General features: G+C 38.7%; 4 protein-coding genes across 5 annotated transcripts; 1 reads left to right on the top strand and 3 right to left on the bottom strand.

The window, feature by feature from the left end:
- Positions 1 to 66: 66 nt before the first annotated feature.
- zgc:113691 (uncharacterized protein LOC503529 homolog) lies at positions 67 to 1,391 on the bottom strand. Its single transcript, XM_022199110.2, has one exon. The coding sequence runs from the start codon at positions 1,129 to 1,131 to the stop codon at positions 370 to 372; it is 762 nt and encodes a 253-aa protein (XP_022054802.1). The 5' UTR covers positions 1,132 to 1,391; the 3' UTR covers positions 67 to 369.
- A 965-nt stretch (positions 1,392 to 2,356) lies between these two features.
- yipf1 (Yip1 domain family, member 1) lies at positions 2,357 to 8,308 on the bottom strand. The gene is made up of 10 exons (XM_022199119.2): positions 8,190 to 8,308; positions 7,814 to 7,930; positions 7,533 to 7,690; positions 7,338 to 7,418; positions 7,114 to 7,201; positions 6,907 to 7,023; positions 6,646 to 6,812; positions 5,520 to 5,702; positions 4,735 to 4,830; positions 2,357 to 3,019 (listed from the first exon to the last, which is right to left on the bottom strand). The coding sequence occupies exons 2-9, from the start codon at positions 7,845 to 7,847 to the stop codon at positions 4,783 to 4,785; spliced, it is 876 nt and encodes a 291-aa protein (XP_022054811.1). The 5' UTR covers positions 7,848 to 7,930; positions 8,190 to 8,308; the 3' UTR covers positions 2,357 to 3,019; positions 4,735 to 4,782.
- A 118-nt stretch (positions 8,309 to 8,426) lies between these two features.
- On the top strand, positions 8,427 to 10,786 carry lrrc42 (leucine rich repeat containing 42). Of its 2 annotated transcripts, none has more exons than XM_022199121.2 (7): positions 8,427 to 9,231; positions 9,319 to 9,450; positions 9,536 to 9,654; positions 9,789 to 9,874; positions 9,955 to 10,068; positions 10,151 to 10,235; positions 10,335 to 10,786. In XM_022199121.2, the coding sequence occupies exons 1-7, from the start codon at positions 8,828 to 8,830 to the stop codon at positions 10,622 to 10,624; spliced, it is 1,230 nt and encodes a 409-aa protein (XP_022054813.1). In that variant the 5' UTR covers positions 8,427 to 8,827; the 3' UTR covers positions 10,625 to 10,786. The 2 variants fall into 2 exon arrangements, with proteins under 2 accessions (XP_022054813.1, XP_022054812.1); XM_022199120.2 differs by having other exon boundaries at positions 9,533 to 9,654.
- A 2,231-nt stretch (positions 10,787 to 13,017) lies between these two features.
- On the bottom strand, positions 13,018 to 17,590 carry tmem59 (transmembrane protein 59). The gene is made up of 8 exons (XM_022199122.2): positions 17,351 to 17,590; positions 17,024 to 17,129; positions 16,633 to 16,727; positions 16,382 to 16,534; positions 16,183 to 16,249; positions 15,502 to 15,625; positions 15,265 to 15,382; positions 13,018 to 13,748 (listed from the first exon to the last, which is right to left on the bottom strand). Exons 1-8 carry the CDS (start codon positions 17,504 to 17,506, stop codon positions 13,596 to 13,598), a joined length of 972 nt encoding a protein of 323 aa, XP_022054814.2. The 5' UTR covers positions 17,507 to 17,590; the 3' UTR covers positions 13,018 to 13,595.
- Between the last annotated feature and the right edge of the window lie 678 nt (positions 17,591 to 18,268).

Raw genomic sequence — 18,268 nt, 5'->3', positions numbered from 1 at the left:
GTATGTCACAGTGGCCTGGATTTACTATAAATGTACATGTGCAACAAAAATAGGTATATGCATAAAGTCTGTCTGGCTCATTTTCATAACTCACAAACGACTGCCAAAAAATGTTTTTGCTTGACGGTTGACTTCAATTATCCTAATCGTTAGTTACATTTAAATTATACAAATATCAACATTGTCACAAGATCAAATTACACAAGGCACAAAGGCAAGCCATAGATCTGCTTAACGTTGTTAAATGTGTGTCTCGTTTTACTCATCATCTGTAGTTTACATATGTATTAAATATTAGTCCAGTAACATTTTGCTATGTCTTTTCCTTGTCAGTGCACAGTGTTACCAGCTGACACTCAGTGAGTGAAGTCAGTTCTGAATTCCTTTAGTTTCATCATGCGTGAAAGGTTTTTTGTCATGATGATAGCCATTTCCATAAGCTGGAAAACTGTGTTTATCCAAAACAGTCTTTTTGTCATTGTCCCGAGAAAATGGCTTGGTCTCAAAAGCATTGACAGGAAGCTTTTGAGATGAACTAATGGACATCTCAGTTTGAACTGCTTTATGCCCGAATGGTTTCTGTACAGGTTTCTGGGTAATTGCAGGAAGAGCTAGCTGCTCCCTCTGGGTTTTCTTGTCTTCCCACAGCTTTAGAAGACGGCGTTGATTATTTGTCATGTCCTTAAGATTTTGCTGTAATGACTGCACTTGATCCTCTAAAAGTGTTTTAGAGGTGACCGTATTTGCCAATTCGGATGTTAAGTCATCAATGGTCAGACTCAGTTTCCCTGCCTTCTCCACCAGAGAAGCACACTCGCACTCCTTTTCATGCAGGTCATTGATTATGTCCTTGGTGGTCTTTCCATTGAACTTAGGGCTGCACTCAAGTCCAATTTCAGTACGCAGAGCCTTTACTTGTTTCCTCAGCTCCTTGTTGTCCATTGTCAAGGTCTTCAGTTTCTGTTTCAAAGCCTCAGTTGAACGCATTCTTGACTCATACTGTCTGAGTTTCTCTCTGAGAACACTCTCTCTGTGCATGGCATCATCTCTTTCCTTTCTGCATTTTTCCAAAAGTTTCAATGTCTCAAATTTTGAAACTTTTTCACCTTTGCCATTGGAGGTGGCCATCATGTGGAAATATGTCCAAGCAGCAAGAGGAAGAAAATTAGAAAATCATTTCTGGTTTAAAAAAATAAATAAAAAAAACTTTCTTACAGGCAACTCAAATAGTCCCTTGAGTATGGTGTTGATAAATCCAGAAACACGCATATGTGTATGCATGTACAGCATGCCTGAGACTGAGGCAGGTGACATTCTTCTAACAGTGTTATCTGTTTGGCGGGCAGCTCCTGTGTAACTCAAAGCTAGGGCTAGAATGACCATTAATTAGGGCGCCACCATCCCTTTGACAGAGTTTCAAGTAACACAATTTTTTTTTCTGTTTTGTTAATTAATGTAAAACAAGTGCCCTTGTTAATCAGCAAAATAAAAATAAACACAGCCTTAACACAGGTCCCTTGCGTGTAATGTGCTGACCACACGCGGTGTGCTTGCATGTGGTCAGCTTCATATATGTAACATTTTCCACTGCAGGTGACCTGTGCATCCAAACACTGACATGGTAGATTCTATCAGTTTGCTCAACCACACGACAGTTTAGATCGATGACTTGGAAAAACAGCAGCAGCTGCCAAATGTTCACTTTTAAAGTTAGATGCTCTCTTTAAAATGTTGAAGGTATGCCTATTAGTTACAATCTCTCCCTTAAATATTTAAAATGTCCAACTGTTGAAATGGACAGGCAGCCTTTAATGCTGTCAGGAGCTGATAAGAGTCACGTTGCCTACACGTGTGGGAGCTGGGGTAATTTAAGGTTGTACAACATAAAAGCTTCAAAGTTTAGTAAAATAAAAAGAAACAAAATTATTCATATACAGTGCTTTAACCTTTTATCTATTGCATCTATTCAGTTACTGAACATTGTAATGGTTTTAGGTGGACATATTTTTACAAACTACAAACACTGCAATCAAATAAAAATTAATATTGTCAGTTTCTGTTTTTTATAACTTTGTTTCTGGAGTCTGAAGTGGATTTTAGTGATTGTTAAGGCAATGTATTGATTTTAGTAAAAATATTAACTCCTTGAAATATATTTACCTACAGACATGATCTGTATCAATCTCAGATGTACAGAATTGAGAATTACTGAACTATATAATTATTGTAGGTAAAGGCCAGTTTGAAACAACTTCGTCATGAAGTTGAATTTGTAGGTCAAAAGGGGTCTATGTAGACTGTAAATAGATCATCACTATTTTCATACTTAATGAAAGAATTCATCAACAAAAGTAAATACCACAATAACCAATTTTTATTTTTCTCCATGAAACACTCAAAGAGAATGGACTTAATAAATTCCATACATTTTAAGCAAATGCAGGTTGTCATAAAAAAAAAAAAAATCACAATAGTTACACAATCCCTTAAAAATGTAAGATGAGCCTTTGGCACTTACGGTTTACATAGGAGGGAAACAACAGTTCTATGTATACATAAAAATTTCAAAATATCATACAAACAACAATTACTGCTTCTGCAGTTCATACAGTAAATTTGGTACAAGTTATACTAGCCAGTTCCCACTGAAAGTATACAAAAATGTATATGTAAAATGCCACTGATGTCACTACCATTAATGCACTGACTGGTCATCTACATATTTTTAGCAGAAGAGCTATAAAGTGTAAAACTACCAAACTAAAATTATGTGCTCTGTAATACAACACCCCATTTATCTTGAAGTAAGTTTAGAACCCATCCCATGAGAAATAACATACTTGGTACCAGTGTTCTTTTCAAGAGGTCATGCAGTTGAACCAATAGTGTTTTTTACACAGCAATACACACTGGGTTTTAAGGTGGTAAGCTGGAATGTCCAAGCGCAGGTGAAATCCAGACGTGCAATGACTTCATCCCCAGAGCAACCTGATTCTCTCTAATAAGGCAACAGGAGAACCTGCAATTTAAAAAAAAATAGAATAACACTTGCTTTGGGAAGGAGAAATCATGTAGAGGAAGTCCGGTGTCAGATGTTCAACTCTTGCAGGTCAAAACCACACACATGTGAGCCAATGCTACTAAATTAGGTCAGCAATGTGGACCCACAACTTAAAGAGAAAAGTCTTCACTCTTGACACAACGGAGTGTGAATATAAACGCAATCATGAGAAAGTGTAGGGTGGAGAAATACAACTTACATACACTAAACAGTCAAAGTTTGGACACACCTTCTCATTCAACAGTTTTTATTTAATTATTTTATCTACTGTAGTTTAATACTGAAGACATCAAACTTTTAAAGAATATATATGGAATTATGTTGTAAACAAAAAGTGTTAATCTCCAGTACTAATCTACAAGGTAAACAATAATACAACAGGGTTTCTGCAGACATCAACCAGTCAAATTTAATGATTTTTAATGCCACTTTAATGCTATACTGTAAAAATTTTAATGCCATGACCGTGAACTCAACAAATTACACAGGTTTCTTTGTTTGTAAAAGATAATTTTTATATAAAAACTGTCCCTACATTTCACTATTTCTGAATCCGGAAACCACCCCTGACCACCCACAGGCTGTAGTCACTGTGAATTCAATGTTTTCTAGCCATTTTTGCTGGAATTTGTGTTTCCCCATTGCCCAGCTCTCCTCCACCTGGTCCAGCCTGCCGGCCACTTTAAAATCATGTAGTTTTGGGCAATTATACCCGACCAACCGGAACAACTATCGCAATGCTTCGGCATATTTACACAGATGCACATATCTGACGAATCGCAGTCTATAACTACATATTATTATATCATTATTATCAAATATTTTTCTTGAAAACTGCAGAAAGAATTTTTAATGCCACTGACAATCAAATTGAAAGATTTTTTAATGCATTTAAGGCCTTAATTTTCACAAAATCAATTTAATGACTATTAATGCTTTTTAATGCCCTGCAGAAACCCCATAGCCTAGCCGCGCTAGACAACCCACGGCAACGAATTTAATTCTCTGCCAGGGTAGGTCTAGTTACCCTCCATAAGGCTCGAGGCTGGATGCTCCTAAAACTGGCCGGACGAATCACCATGAAGTGTAGAGTCAGAAGGCGGGCGTGACGAAGTGACGACAGAGGTGTGACGATTCTGACAGAAACAACCGGCGCACAATAAACAGTTATCTTTCGACTCGGCTTTGGCCACAGCCCTTAAAGATTTGAAGCTAAAATTCAACTTGAAAGATAAACAAAGGACGGCACTGAAGTGTTTCATTGAGAAGAAAGACGTATTTGGTCTTATGCCGACGGGATATGGCAAATCCTTAATATACCAGTTGGCTCCGCTGGTTAGGAAGCTAATGGGACTTAGCCACAATCCGCCGGCGCTCTAGGAACTACGTCAGCCTATTCGTTGCACTGATTGGTTGTATACCTACCCAATTGCTGCAGAGTGATTTGAAAGACAACCTTTTAGCCAGCCTCCCTCCCTGTCGAGCGGTCCTAGACCCTTGTGTCTTCAGAACATGGGTCTAGCGCGGCTAGGCTAGAAACCCCGTACAAATAAATAAAAATCATTGAATGAGAAGGTGTGTCCAAACTTTTGACTGGTAATGTATATCAGGTTGTTAGTGTATTTGTACAATGGCATCGTGACTTAAAAAGCTTCTGTATCACTATCATTTACCTTCAGACAATGCAAAGCTTTCAAGTTTAAGACAGTGCTCTGATCGCCTCATTTGCCATCCGGATGAGAGTCTTCTGGTGTGCTAAAAAAATAAGTCTGAAAGACAAAACACAAAAAAAGCAAGTTAAAATAGTGTCAGAGAACCTGGCGAAGAAGCAGTGACAATGCAAGGAGACTTGTTAACAGAAGCTACTACACAATCAAGAACTAAACCCCGACTGTCTATGAATAAGTGCACAGCAAATGTTCCGTGTTACAGAAGCGAGTACAGCAATCCTGCAATCCATCCATCTTGATCACCCTTCAGACATAGGCTTAGTTTGTAGACTAATGACATAAATGTGGTGAGACATATGATACCCTGCAGACCTGTCAGTATTCACATTAAGAAGACACTAAGTGCCCATTCTCACACCAGTTAGCAAATGCGGTCACAGTTTCTATTGAGAAGAGTCTCCTTGGAAGGAATTAACTTGACACTATAAGGTACAATATTTCCCAGAAACACACAGGGAGAGACACGCAAAAATGTCCCTCTAACGTAGTGTAGTCTGTGATTGGCATAGACAGCCTGGGTCAAAGCTGGGCCACACTGATACCACTGAGGACAAATGAGAGTGAGTCAGTCATTGTTATCTACACCAAGATCGACAGGCAGCAGGAATCAACTGGGTTAGTGCAGATACAGTGTGCCAAAGTAGGACAATGAATGTTGTGTCTTATTTGCCCAAACAGATTTAATTTCCATAGCTCTCAAATTTTGAATTAAAAGCAAGTGCATTTACCTTGCAACCAAGAGCAAGCAGGACGTTGAGCAACACAATGCCTGACATGATTGCTATGATAATTTTGGGATGGTCATCCCTGACTGCAGGCCAGAACGTCATCACCAGAACTGAGCCGGAGAGGCAGAGTGCTACCACAATAGAGCACCACCTCAGCCATTCATACGGGAGAATCCATAGGACCTTGTTAAAAAAGCAAAAACAAAAACAGAACATTGTAATATGCTTCAGATTTTGTGGAAATCTTACAACTTACATTGTCATTTTAAATGTTTTCATGATACAAGATAAAAGACATACTCACCAACTGTCAACAATTGCAAGACTGTACAACAAATCACATTGCATTGTGATGAGAGGTAACAATATTTCAAATAAGACGAAATAATTCAATACTGTCTTTGAAATAAACTGACAAAGTATACTGAAACATTCATGCTGCATTAAAATAAATTATATTTAAAAATGCCAAATGACATACCGGATAGTCTAAAAATGTAAAGACAAGCTATAAAAGTATATTTTGTGACATACATATACCAGGCATAACATTATGACATTATGACCATCTGTCTAATATTGTGTTGTTTCCTTTATGCTGCTAAAACCATCTGACCCAGTGGGGCATGGACACAGGACCTTCTGCCTTTCTGGGGATGTCCTGTGGCACCTCGATGGTGGCAGTGAATTCTGTCTGTTCTGTGGGTTGCAGAGTGGGATTTACCTAGATCAGATCTATCCTGGCACATCCCACACATGCTCAGTAAGATTTGAATCTGGGGAGTGTGGAACCCGGGTGACCAGCTTAGCTTTGTCATGTTCCCTGAGCCACTGCTGAGCCTTTTTTTGCAGTGTATCGGGGGTGCATTGTCCTGCTGAGAGTGGAAACTGGCATCAAGGACTGCTGATGCCAATGGGAGGTGGGGGTGTGGGTTTGCTTGACCACATAAATGTCAGGACTCAAGGTTTCCCAGCAGAACGTTGCATTATAACAAGATGATCAGTGTTATTCACTTCACTTGTCAGTGGTCATAATGCTGTGGCTGATCGATGTAAAGTCACGAATGACTTCATGTGTTAGTGCTGCTATTTAACGATTGTTCAATAAAAATCTTTCAGGTCTTACCACTGCAGGTACATAAATTGAAAGGGAATATCCATAGGCACAGACGATCTCCATAAAGGAGTAGGACACCAAACTCATGACCTTGTTGCTTCTCCACAGCAGCAAACCCCAGAGGGCAAGAGGCAGTAACCAAGCATAGCTGAAGATTGCTGTTGCTGCTATGGTCACTGGAAAACACAAGAAATTCAAAGCCAAAGAGTGAATTAGATGTTTTCCGCTAATGCTGAATGTAAGGCAGTATCAATGAATAATGGCACTTGCCTTTTCGAAATTCTGGGGTGTACCGATAGTTTGGTTTCCCTGAGTGCACCAAAAAGTTGGATATGTTTCCACTTATGGCAATGGCAAACACAAAAGTAATGCAAATCCAGAATGGTCCTGACAAAACAAATATCAAGCATAACAAAGTCATTCTGTTTGCCCAGGGTTTGTTTGGTAATTATGGCATGAAACTATATAACAGCTAACCATAAAGATCAGGATTTCTACGAAGATAGACATGGATAAAGTTCTTTCCAGGCCATGGCATCATTGATCCAAAGATTCTCTCCTTCACCTAAAAGAAATATCAGGAACCATTACATATGTTAAAAGCTGATATAAGCTAATCAAAGCAATATTAATTGAGAAGCACTCCTTGTTCCATTATAACTTGTGGCAAAAAGTCAGTAAATAAGTTGTAAAAATATTACATGATGGGTCTCGATGTCAAAAAACTTTTGGTAGTACTCAAACGTCCAGAATGGGGCATTTTTCTTCTGCCCAGAGAGAAGCTTTAGTTGGAAGAGAAAACATTTTTGAGAGAGCAAAATTATTCAAATGAGTACTTGATTATTCAATTTTACAAAAGCTGGATATTTCTCAGTATGTACTGGTGTTCTCCTGACCTCTGCCGTGTCATCAGTGCCAAGTGGGTCGTCGTTATCAGCATCTGGAGAGTAACCTGCAGCATTTCTTTGCTTCTGGGGCTCAGGACCGTCATCTTCAATGCTAATGGTAGTTGCATCTCTGTTGACTTCCAACAGATTGCCAGCTTCCTCAAATTCTGATTCAATACCAAAGATGAATGGAAAAATATAATCAAGCTCCAATAGACTTCAGGTTAGAGACCTCATAAAGACAAATAACTTCATTTTCACAATATACAAGAGATGTGAAGAACGCTCACCCTGAAACTGAAATGGATCATTTGTCGCAGCCATCCACACGGATTCCTTCTTTAGTCTGTCTTTCAAGAATTGATTGGCAGGTTAATATTGCACAAAGGCAACTTAACTTAGGAAAGCTGTAAAGAAAAGAACCATATATTTTTAAAGACTTCCCTTCCATACACGCTGATTTAACAAGCAGTCGGCGACGAGAAATACAGGAAAGAGACAACGTTGAGCTATGTGAATTAGCTAACTTAGCTGCCAAGTTCTTACTTATGATCAACTACTGAGATATTAACTGTCTAACATAGCAAAAACAACAAGAGTATGGAGTCATGTCTAAAAGTCAAGTACATATCGTTGGTTATTCTCTTTGAACAATCGTCTGCTTACCAAATTATCTTCCCAGACACTTCACTCCTGCCAGCTACGTTACTGTCTGCAGCAGGACATGCTAGCCATGTAAACAAGACGAAAACATTTTCAAAATAAGGGTTTGATTTTTTTTAACATCTCACGCTGTCAAGAGAGACTACTTATGTTTGTAAAAGCTTTTGACGTGAGACTCCTGCAGCATAGGATTACTTTTGTATACAGAGATCTTGAAACAAACCAGTAAATAAGTGGGGAAACCGTCAGAGAATGTTTCTTTAAAGTTGTTTTAAAGTTACTCTTTGCTAAACCTTCAGGTTCGCTGAGAGGAATCTATTATTACTGGGCTTTTACTTTGAAGTTCGTAAGCTAAGACCGCAACCAGACCTTGAGCTGCAAGTTTCCGAAATACTTGTACAAGCAAGAATACCGGAAAGAAATTGTAGTAAAATGTGGAGTATAATGAGAATACATATCGGATAATAAACGAGCCCAAACTAACACTTTGGGGACGTTTTAAACGAGGTCTAAGCTCAGTTAACGAGCCTATTCATAAGCTAGCTAGTGAGCTATTTGTTTCCGTTATGCCTTAGATCTGTTACCGGTTAGCTAGCTACAGGTGCAGTTGAGTTTGAAGGTTTTGTTCTTTTCACGGGAAAATGAGCAACCTGTCTTCGGACAATAGCACAATTTATGTCCGAGAAAGAGGTAACCTTCGACGTTTTAGTGATATAGTCCTGGTAGAACCAAAGCCGCTGTCGTCGTGCAGAAGGACAGATCCGTTTGTGCTGAGAAAAGAGCACTTTATATTCAATTACAATGAAGAGGGAAGTCTGAGGTACTCCACAAAATCTCTCTTTGACATCGCTCTGTTGTTCGTAGCCGACAACATTCACCATGTGGACTCTCTGGTCGGCTTCCCCGAGCAAATAGGTAGTAGGCTTTTTGTGGCAGCAGAGGAGAATCGTGTATTTTTAAACCCAGATATTTCTTCAAAAGCCCTGCAGTTATTCAGTGATGCCTATGGAGAGATAGTGCTTGGATCACTGTGCCTTCGAAATAAGTAAGTTATGCTACCACCACAGCTGTCACCTTCTCTAGTATCTTTGCCATAAGCAGCAACATTTCTTATTCCTCTTTATTTCTGCAGGTTTCCACTCCTGCAAGAGAGGATGGATGCAATTAAAACTTTTCATAGTTTAAAGTCTCTGGATTTGTTTGGCTGCAAACTGGGTGACAACCATGAGCTATTCCAGCATCTAACATCCACCTCGTTGGCAAGGTAATGGGCTTCTTGTTCTAATGATGAGGAAAGGAGAGTTTATGGAAAGCTGTCACTTAACACTTCTGCTTTTCTTATTTAGCAGCCTGATTGAGCTTTTCATTGGTGGTAACAGTCTGTCAGATGCTGGCTTGCAAAGATTGACTGCACCTATCCGGATGATGCGGAAAGGATTAGACTGTCTTCAGCTCTTGGATCTTTCCTGTTAGTTACCAAAATATTAGTTACTTACTGTACATGTGGTAGTGGTGGCACAGTTCCCACCTCCAGATTGAAAGCATTCACAAGTTGATGTGTATTATGGGATTTTTTGATGAGTAATTGTCTTTCTTATACAGACAACCCTATCTCAGAGGCAGCACTCAGATACCTCACATGCTTCCCAAAACTTGTAAAACTTGATCTATCTGGAACCAGTTTGAAGGTGAGGCAACAATGTTTGTGTGTAACACCCAGCTGTATCCTATTGTTGCCCTGACATCTAAATGCAGTTTCTACCTGAAGCTTGAAACAGGGTTGAAGACAACCATATTGAAGCTGTTGGGTCTAATTTATTCTGAGAAGCCACTGGACAGCTTTGATCACTCAAGGTGTAAAACAGAAGGTTGGGCAGAGCAGGTAAATATTTTCAGATGCTGATGGAAGTTAACACATTTTCTTCAAAGCAGGCAGTGTCAAAAACTGTTTTCTGTGTTTTCAGGTTGTAAATCAATGGGAAACCAGTGGCTCACAAATGCCAAAACAGAGGAAAATTGAAGAATCAAGAACATTAGCACTTCGCTTTTGTAAGTTCATCACAGTAACATTCTCAGTGGCTTTTTTTTTTTTACATGACAGCTCCATATTTCCATAAATAATATCAACTTTATGTGTGTTTTCTGTAGTTGGCAGGCAGAAGTTTGTCAGAGAAGTATTGAATGCAGCACCTTTGATTCATGAGCGCGTGGAAGAGGCAGACAATGGGAAACTGCATTTCTACAGACCATCAAACAATCAGGCAGTAGAGAAAGATATTCCTTCCATGACAGATTGTGAAGTGAAGACTCCCTGCCATATCAAAAAGAGAAAGCATCAGCCAGAAAAGCATGACACTTTACAGCACTGCCCTCCTGCCAAACAAACATGCTCATCAGCTCTTACTGCAGAAGACATTGACTTGTTGAACAGCTATTAAGGCCTGCGGCTGAGTCACGCTCCACACAGGTTAAAGAGCAGCACGAGCAATTAGCCTCAAATGAACCACAGCCATTTCCAAAATATTGTGAGCTGTGAAAACGGTTTACTAGCTTCAGGTGATAAAATTGATATATTTTTATAAATAAAGTTTTGCATTTCACATTTTTGTAATTGCCTTGCTGGTCATTTTGTAGTTCAGAAACACAACCAAGCAGGTATTTAGACACATTTTAAAAAGTGGACAGCTGTTTTAGGGCCCTAAAAGGTGTGAAAACCAGTTTTAAACTAATGTAATTAAAAATGTAGCTGTATCTGTTTTGGGGCCCTATATTAAATTGTATTCATATGCTTCCTTGTCAAAAACTTGTACTCATTACAACTCCACTGCAGACTGAATCTGGTGTGTTCGCAGGTAATGTAACCGCACCCTTCAAAAAGAGATGATGAATAGGCTGCAGAGGTTTGGTAAGGTTGCTTATTTTTGAACTCCACAACCCTTTTTTTTTTATTCCTGTTTTATTTTTATCCATTTTCAAACTTGGGGCTTCATCCCCAGCTGATGCAGCTTCAAGTTGCATCACTTGAGGCATCTTATGGTAACAATAAGAGGCTTTGTACAACTGTCTTCACAAAAATGCATTAATACTCCCCATACCTGTAAACAGACCTTTGATGTGTTGCAGTTAAAATGTAATTACCACACAACAAACCTTGAGGTCAGGTAGTATTCCAACATACAGAAACAGTATATGAACCAACAGGGCTCAGTGGTTGTGCATTTTGTACAGACCCCACCTCACTATGTGAATACTAATGTCCTGACACTGCGCACGCAAACATTAATACAAGTCAGAAGCTCAATACAGACATCACAGTGATAAAACAGTCATCCTGTGATCACATACACTCGCTGGCCACTTAATTAGGTACACCATGCTACTAAAAGGTTGGATCTCCTTTTGCTTTCAGACTTGCCATAATACTTGGTGGCATACTTTCAACAAGGTGTTGAGAAACATTCCTGAGCGATTTTGGTCCATATTGACATGATGGCATCACACATTTGCTGTCGATTTGTAGCTGCACATCCATGATGCCAATCTCTGGTTGCACCATATCCCAAAGGTGCTCTACTGAATTGAGATCTAGTGATTGTGGAGGCTATTGTCAAGTTCAAGAAACCAGTTTGAGGTGATTTGAGCTTTGTGACATGGTGCATCATCCTGCTGGAAGTAGTCCTCAGAAGATGATCCACTGTGGTAATAAAGGAATGGACATGATTAGCAACAACAATCAGGTAGGCTGTGGCAATGAAACCATGCTCAATTGGTATTAAGGGGCCCAAGAAAAAATCCCCCACACCATTACCACCCTCCAGAACCGTTGATACAAGGCAGGATGGATTCTTGCTTCATGTTGTTTAAGACAAATTCTGACCATCTGAATGTCACAGCTGAAAATCAGACTCATCAGACCAGGCAACATTTTTCAGATCTTCTATTGTCCAATTTTGGTGAGCCTGTGTGAATAGTAGCCTCAATTTCCTGTTCTTAGCTGCCAGAAGCAGCGCCTGATGTGGTCTTCTGCTGTTGCAGCCTATTGTCTTGTCCTTCACAGATGGTGCTCTGCATTCCTTGGTTGTAATGAGTGGTTATTTGAGTTACTGTGCCTTTCTCATCTCTAACCAGTCTGCCCATTCTCCTCAGACCTCTGACTAACATGGCAATTTCATCACACAACTTCTGCTCACTGGGTATTTTCTCTTTTTCGGACTATTCTCTGTAAATCCTAGAGATTGTTGTGCATGAAAATCCTAGTAAATCAACCATGCCACATTCAGAGTCACTTAAATCCATTTTCTTCCCCATTCTGATGCTTGGTTTGAACTTCAGCAAGTTGTCTTGACCACGCATGCCTAAATGCGTTGAGCTGCTATTTGTGTTAACAAGCAACTGAACAGTTTTGTCTAATGAAGTGGTCAGTGAGTGTTACAGCAAGTGCTATTCTCAGTCTGGAAAAAAAATAACTGGATGAAGAGTCAGTCAGAAAAATGGGGCTAATTTAACAATGACCACAACTGATTTGAATTTCCAACATAACATATTAAAAGGTAGCACTTTCCCTACTGCAGCACTGTGCTCGAGATGCAAATTAAACCTTCACTACATTGTAATGTGAATAAAATACTATCGCTGTACTATAGCTTGAATTGAACTTACATGTGTACATGGCAACACTGAGCAATTGTCCTACAAATCTATCCCCTTTAAAATTGTTGCATGGGTTAACACTTTTTTTTTTCCCTACAGCTGCATTCTTGTGTCCGAATTTTTTGGTTAATGATAGAATCTGAAGTTTAAAAAAATAAATTAAAGAAATACATCCAATGGCAACAGCTTTACTCTTATATTTAATTCTGATTCATCATTATGAGAACAGACAACAGTGAAGCAGGAAAGACTTCCGTATGTACCGTCACTATCAAGTAAGATTAAGAGCATAGAATTTTATTGTAAAATTCAACATCACCGCAGTAGAAACATGAAAACAAATAGGGTGAGTCTGCAATATCGGCACAATCTATTTTACCGAAAGTTGAGGGTTTGGGTGAAACCTGTATCACTTCAAGTCACAAAAGAGTTCATTTACACAATCCATAAAATAAGCACACCAACGGAAAAGCTAATGCACACATCAAAATTGCAAGGAAAATCCCGAAACCTATTTGACTTGTACTGCCATTACTACATTATAATGCCTCAATCATACCAATATACAGAAAAAAAATTCGATCACTCCAATTTTAAAAGCTTTAAATGGAGAAGAGACATTATATCATCCAATACAAAATGTTCTGCAAGTAGTTACCCCTCTCAAGACCACAAGCAGCGGAGGTCTTCCAATAAAAATCAAACACAGATTATTCATAAAGGAGGATGTCCCTTCTGTTATACAGCTTTTGGCTTCTCCTAGATGTTAGATTGGCCCAGGTTCACTTTGGAAGGGAGCGGTCCGGCCTCTTCTTCTGGCCCTTTGGAGGTGATGATCAGCAGGGAAGATGCTGGATATGGAGTCAGCTTCTGTTTATCAAAGTACTCCCTATCGCCATAGATGCTCAGTTTCTGCAGAAAAAGGGGGAAATATGTGAAAAATTGTTTTTGATACATTTAAGTTAATCTGTATAAAAACCAAGATGTAAAAATGACTCCAGGACGTTACTGCATCCGGATAGTTCTTTACGTATATATATGTATATATATATATATATATGTGTGTGTGTGTGTGTGTGTGTCAGGGTAGAGACTGCGATTTGGTAGAATTGGAGTCTCTACCAGTAGAGATGGAACTTTAAATCTGACCCCTGACCCTAACCTTAACTAACCCTGACCTTTACCTTAAAAGTCTAACCTTAGCCCTGACAAATCTCTACTGGTAGGATTGGAGTTTCTACCAGTAGAGATTGTGATCGCAATCTCTACTGGTAGAGACTCCAATCGCAATCTCTACTGGTAGAAACTCCAACTCTACCAAATCGCAGTCTCTACCATGATATATATATATATATATATATATATATATATATACACACACACATATATATATTTAAGAGACAAGCTGTAATGTATTACTTAGTTAGCTTTAGAGGCGTTAGTTGGTCACCTGGTAGCTGCAGCTTCCTGGTTACTCATCACATGTAAAAGTAGCCTTGATTTTTTTCATCTAACCCAGCAATAGAGCAAACAGGTTTTCCATTTACCCTACTTCCACCCTATTCAAAGCTATCTTACCCAGCTGCAAGTACTTTCTGGTATTTCTGAGCCTTTCTGACAATTTAAAAAACAAAAATATCTAATACAGTGGGTATAGAAAGTATTCAGACCCCTTGAAATTTTTCACTCTCTGTGTCATTGCAGCCATTTGCCAAAATCAAAAAAGTTCATTTTATTTCTCATTAATGTAAACTCAGCACCCCATCTTGACAGAAAAAACAGAAATGTAGAATTTTTTTGCAAATTTTTCAAAAAAGAAAAACTGAAATATATATATATATATATATATATATATATATATATGTGAAGAGTTTATTTGCAAAAACAGATAACTCAATTTTCAGAAAAAAGTTTCTTTTGTTTACTTCAGATAATATCAATCAAACTGAAGTTGAGTGGATTTGACACAGTAGAAAAATACATGACAAAATAGAGAAAAAATAAATTATTGTTATTTTTATTATCTCAAGTAAACAATAAAAAAATAAGTTTTCTGAAAATTTCTAAAATAGAGTTATCTGTTTTTGCAAATAAACTCTTCATATATATATATATATATATATATATATATATATATATATATATATATACACACACACACACACACAGCTGGTAAGTCTGTTTTGGTGCAGGCTAAAAACTCGTCGAAAACTTTCTATGCTGGAGACAGTAGCATTTCTCTAAAAAATGTAGAGCTATTCTTTGAGGTTTTTCAGGTAACACACATTTCAAACAAAAAAGCAACCAAGTATAGGGCAGACAAAATGGAACTACAGTACCCAGAAATTACACATAAACATACCTAGATTCAACTTGTATCTGAAAAAAAGTTCCATGACTTTCTAAAAAACAACAGCACAGAACTCACCTCAGCAGGTACATACTGGTCTACAGCCGTTGCCACAGTGGCACAGCAGATCCAGATCAGGACCAACACAGATAGGATCAGAGTTGTAGTTAGAATCCAACCTGGTAGCCAAGGGTTCCTAAACAGAAAAGTGCAAGTATTAATCTTGTGTGGCTGCCCAGGGGCTAGATCTTTAGTGCTGTTGACGACAGGCAACTGAACATCCTTGATAATGTGGACAAAAATGCACAAACCAACCTTGAGAGACAGCTGAAGAGGTTGTATTCATCATCATAGCTGCGGTCTCCAGTCATATCTCTGTCCCTCTCCTGGATTAAAGTGCGATGGTATTCTTTGTAAACTGGGCTGCTCAGCATTGGGACTTTGAAATTAGAAACAGAAACTGTTAGGCATGTAAACACATTTCACCTCCTAATTGCCATGGTTGTATTATGGATCATGGATCACATTTCAGACACAGCCTAGATGTAGGCATTTTTAGACCACTTGCTTTGAAAGCTAAGGCAAATATTATTCAAAATTTTTGTTGTAGTCTATAAACTCCAAATGAAAAAGCCAAAACTAACAATACACTAGTTTGTCTCTCACTACTTTCTACTGCACTACACTATAATGTTTCATCAGAAATGCGAGTGATTCACACTTCTTTCACAATGTAACCAGCAGCCATACAAACATGAGAAATGACACAGGATTTGTACATCTCTCAAGTTCTCTGTACACTATGATTTCAGTTTTTCTTGAACATCTAAGCGAAAAACAATAAAACTCTTCAAGTATCAGGTACTGACAATACAGGCAATACTTAAAAGGCTAATTCATTGTTGGTTCTTGTTTTCTTGATGATAAAACAAAGTAGAGAACATCACCACCTTTATCCTTTAACTAGAATTGAATGAAACTGAATGGAGGGCTTACAGCTCTTCTGTGGCTCCTCTCCTCTCTCTAGTTCAAGCTGCGGGAAAAACTTGACTTGTGGTTCACTCTGTCGAACAGATGACAGAATTATTGGGTTTTAAACAGTGTTCGCCACTGCATTTGGACAATCAGAAGATCAGCTGTGCTGCTTGCATGCAGAATGTTAGATCACCTCATTTTCCTGTAGTTAATACTGTACCTGGAAAATGACAACTTTTCCATCATCAGCCTGGAGGTAGAAAGTCCATGTGGAAGTGATAAAGCTGTGGGCCTGACTCATTACATCTTCCCAAAATCCTCTGACCAGAGTCAGGGGATACAGCAGGTGAATCCTGGGCATCATGACCTCCAACTGAAAAATAATATAGAGAACAGTAAGCACCCTGTTTTGTTTTGTTTATTTTTTATCATGTTTATGTTGAGTGCTGAGTGACTGTTGCATACTTTTACCTGCTCAATTCGCTGCTCAGCAAATGGAAGTTGATTCTGACAACCCAGGTTGCATGCATACTGCTCATCTGACTGAGTGTAGGCTTCACGACAGGCTGCAGAAAAGTGGAGGTGGTAATAAGCAACAGATGGTAAAACAGGATTATAGACATGGGGAAAAGAGGTTTTTACTGCAACCCTGCCTGTTGTGTAACTGGGTGTGTTAGCTTAGGGCTGACTATGCACGGACTATTGTTTACTACTGTATTGCAAGTATTTACACCGGAACATTTCCCCAGTGAGATATCAATAAAGTTAATCTTAATAAACATCATCGTGGAGACTTAGACGCAGTAAAATAAATAAATAAATAAAATAATTAAACAGGTCAAAGGCTCAGTGTGTAGCTTACTTGATTCACACTCGGATTTAGTCTGATTCAAGTCTTCACTGTCACGAACAAACTGACAAATGGAGAACAGACGACAGCCTCTCTGACAGGCATAGAGTTCCTCCTCCTGTAAAACAAACCAGAAGACCAGTTGAATGCCTCGACAAACAACGGCATCCGTGAGAGATGACGCACTTTCGACTTTAGCAAAAGTCACAAGCAATGCTTCCACTAAACAAGGCGTGTTGTAACAGAGTTTGGTACATAGGCCCACATTTGCTTTGCTAACATACCAAACGTTAGCTAACGCTAGCAGAAATTACTTTCCACAGCAAGATATGCACTTACCCGTGGATACGTGTGCAAACTGTATGTCATTTCACAGGACTTGTGACAGGAGACTGTGCTCCCCAAAACGCTGTCGAACACATCTGAAGATGCTGAGGTGTAAGCAAACAGGACGGAGAGTCCCACCATACAGGCAAAAGAGGAAAGTCTCCCCATTTTGATCGTGAAAACCTAAACACAACACAATCCTCTTCCTTGTCCTCCTTCATCTGCTTGCTTTCTCGCGAGAACTGTGAACATCGCGGGAGAACTCCTTTTAATATTTTGCTATGTTCAAGTACTCCCTACCTAATCCTCCAACTGACAACACAGGTCATATTTCTGCTTTCTTTGCGTATTTAGTATATCCTCAAGGGCTGTATGTGTATATTTTACAATAAATCCCGTTATACAGCTGTGCAGAAGTATCCTTATGTAGTTCATCTTATTATATTACTGAGCTAATTTCACAACATAATAAACACAATAACTAAACAAATAACACTGTAGGGTCTCAACCTCCGAATTTATTTATTTTTTTGGTTAATCTGTATTATCAATCATATTTTTCCTCTGAAAGACACTTTGCCACAACAACTGCTCATTTAAAGTTATATAAACACTGACTTGTTTTTGTTATCTTCTAAATGGTAATAAATGGTATGGATGGGTAATGTAAAATCGTACTTTACTTAATAAGACCTGCAGGTACCTTTGTAAACATATGTCCTAATCACAGGACCTGCAGCATTTTGATAACGGTAAATGTGCCACAAAAATATGTAAAAATATTATATTATTAATAGCTCTAAAGGACACCACCTGGAGAGGTAACTTGTGGAACAGTCCGTTCCTCTTTTTGAGAAAAAAACGCAGACGTAACAGCATAAACTATACAAAAATAAAGCATCACTAAATGATGAAGAATGATAAAATCAC

The sequence above is a fragment of the Acanthochromis polyacanthus genome, chromosome 9 (assembly GCF_021347895.1).
Source record: "Acanthochromis polyacanthus isolate Apoly-LR-REF ecotype Palm Island chromosome 9, KAUST_Apoly_ChrSc, whole genome shotgun sequence".
Lineage (NCBI taxonomy): Eukaryota > Metazoa > Chordata > Actinopteri > Pomacentridae > Acanthochromis > Acanthochromis polyacanthus.
The sequence above is the reverse complement of the archived record's forward strand: the minus strand, read 5'-3'. Positions and strand labels throughout refer to the sequence as shown.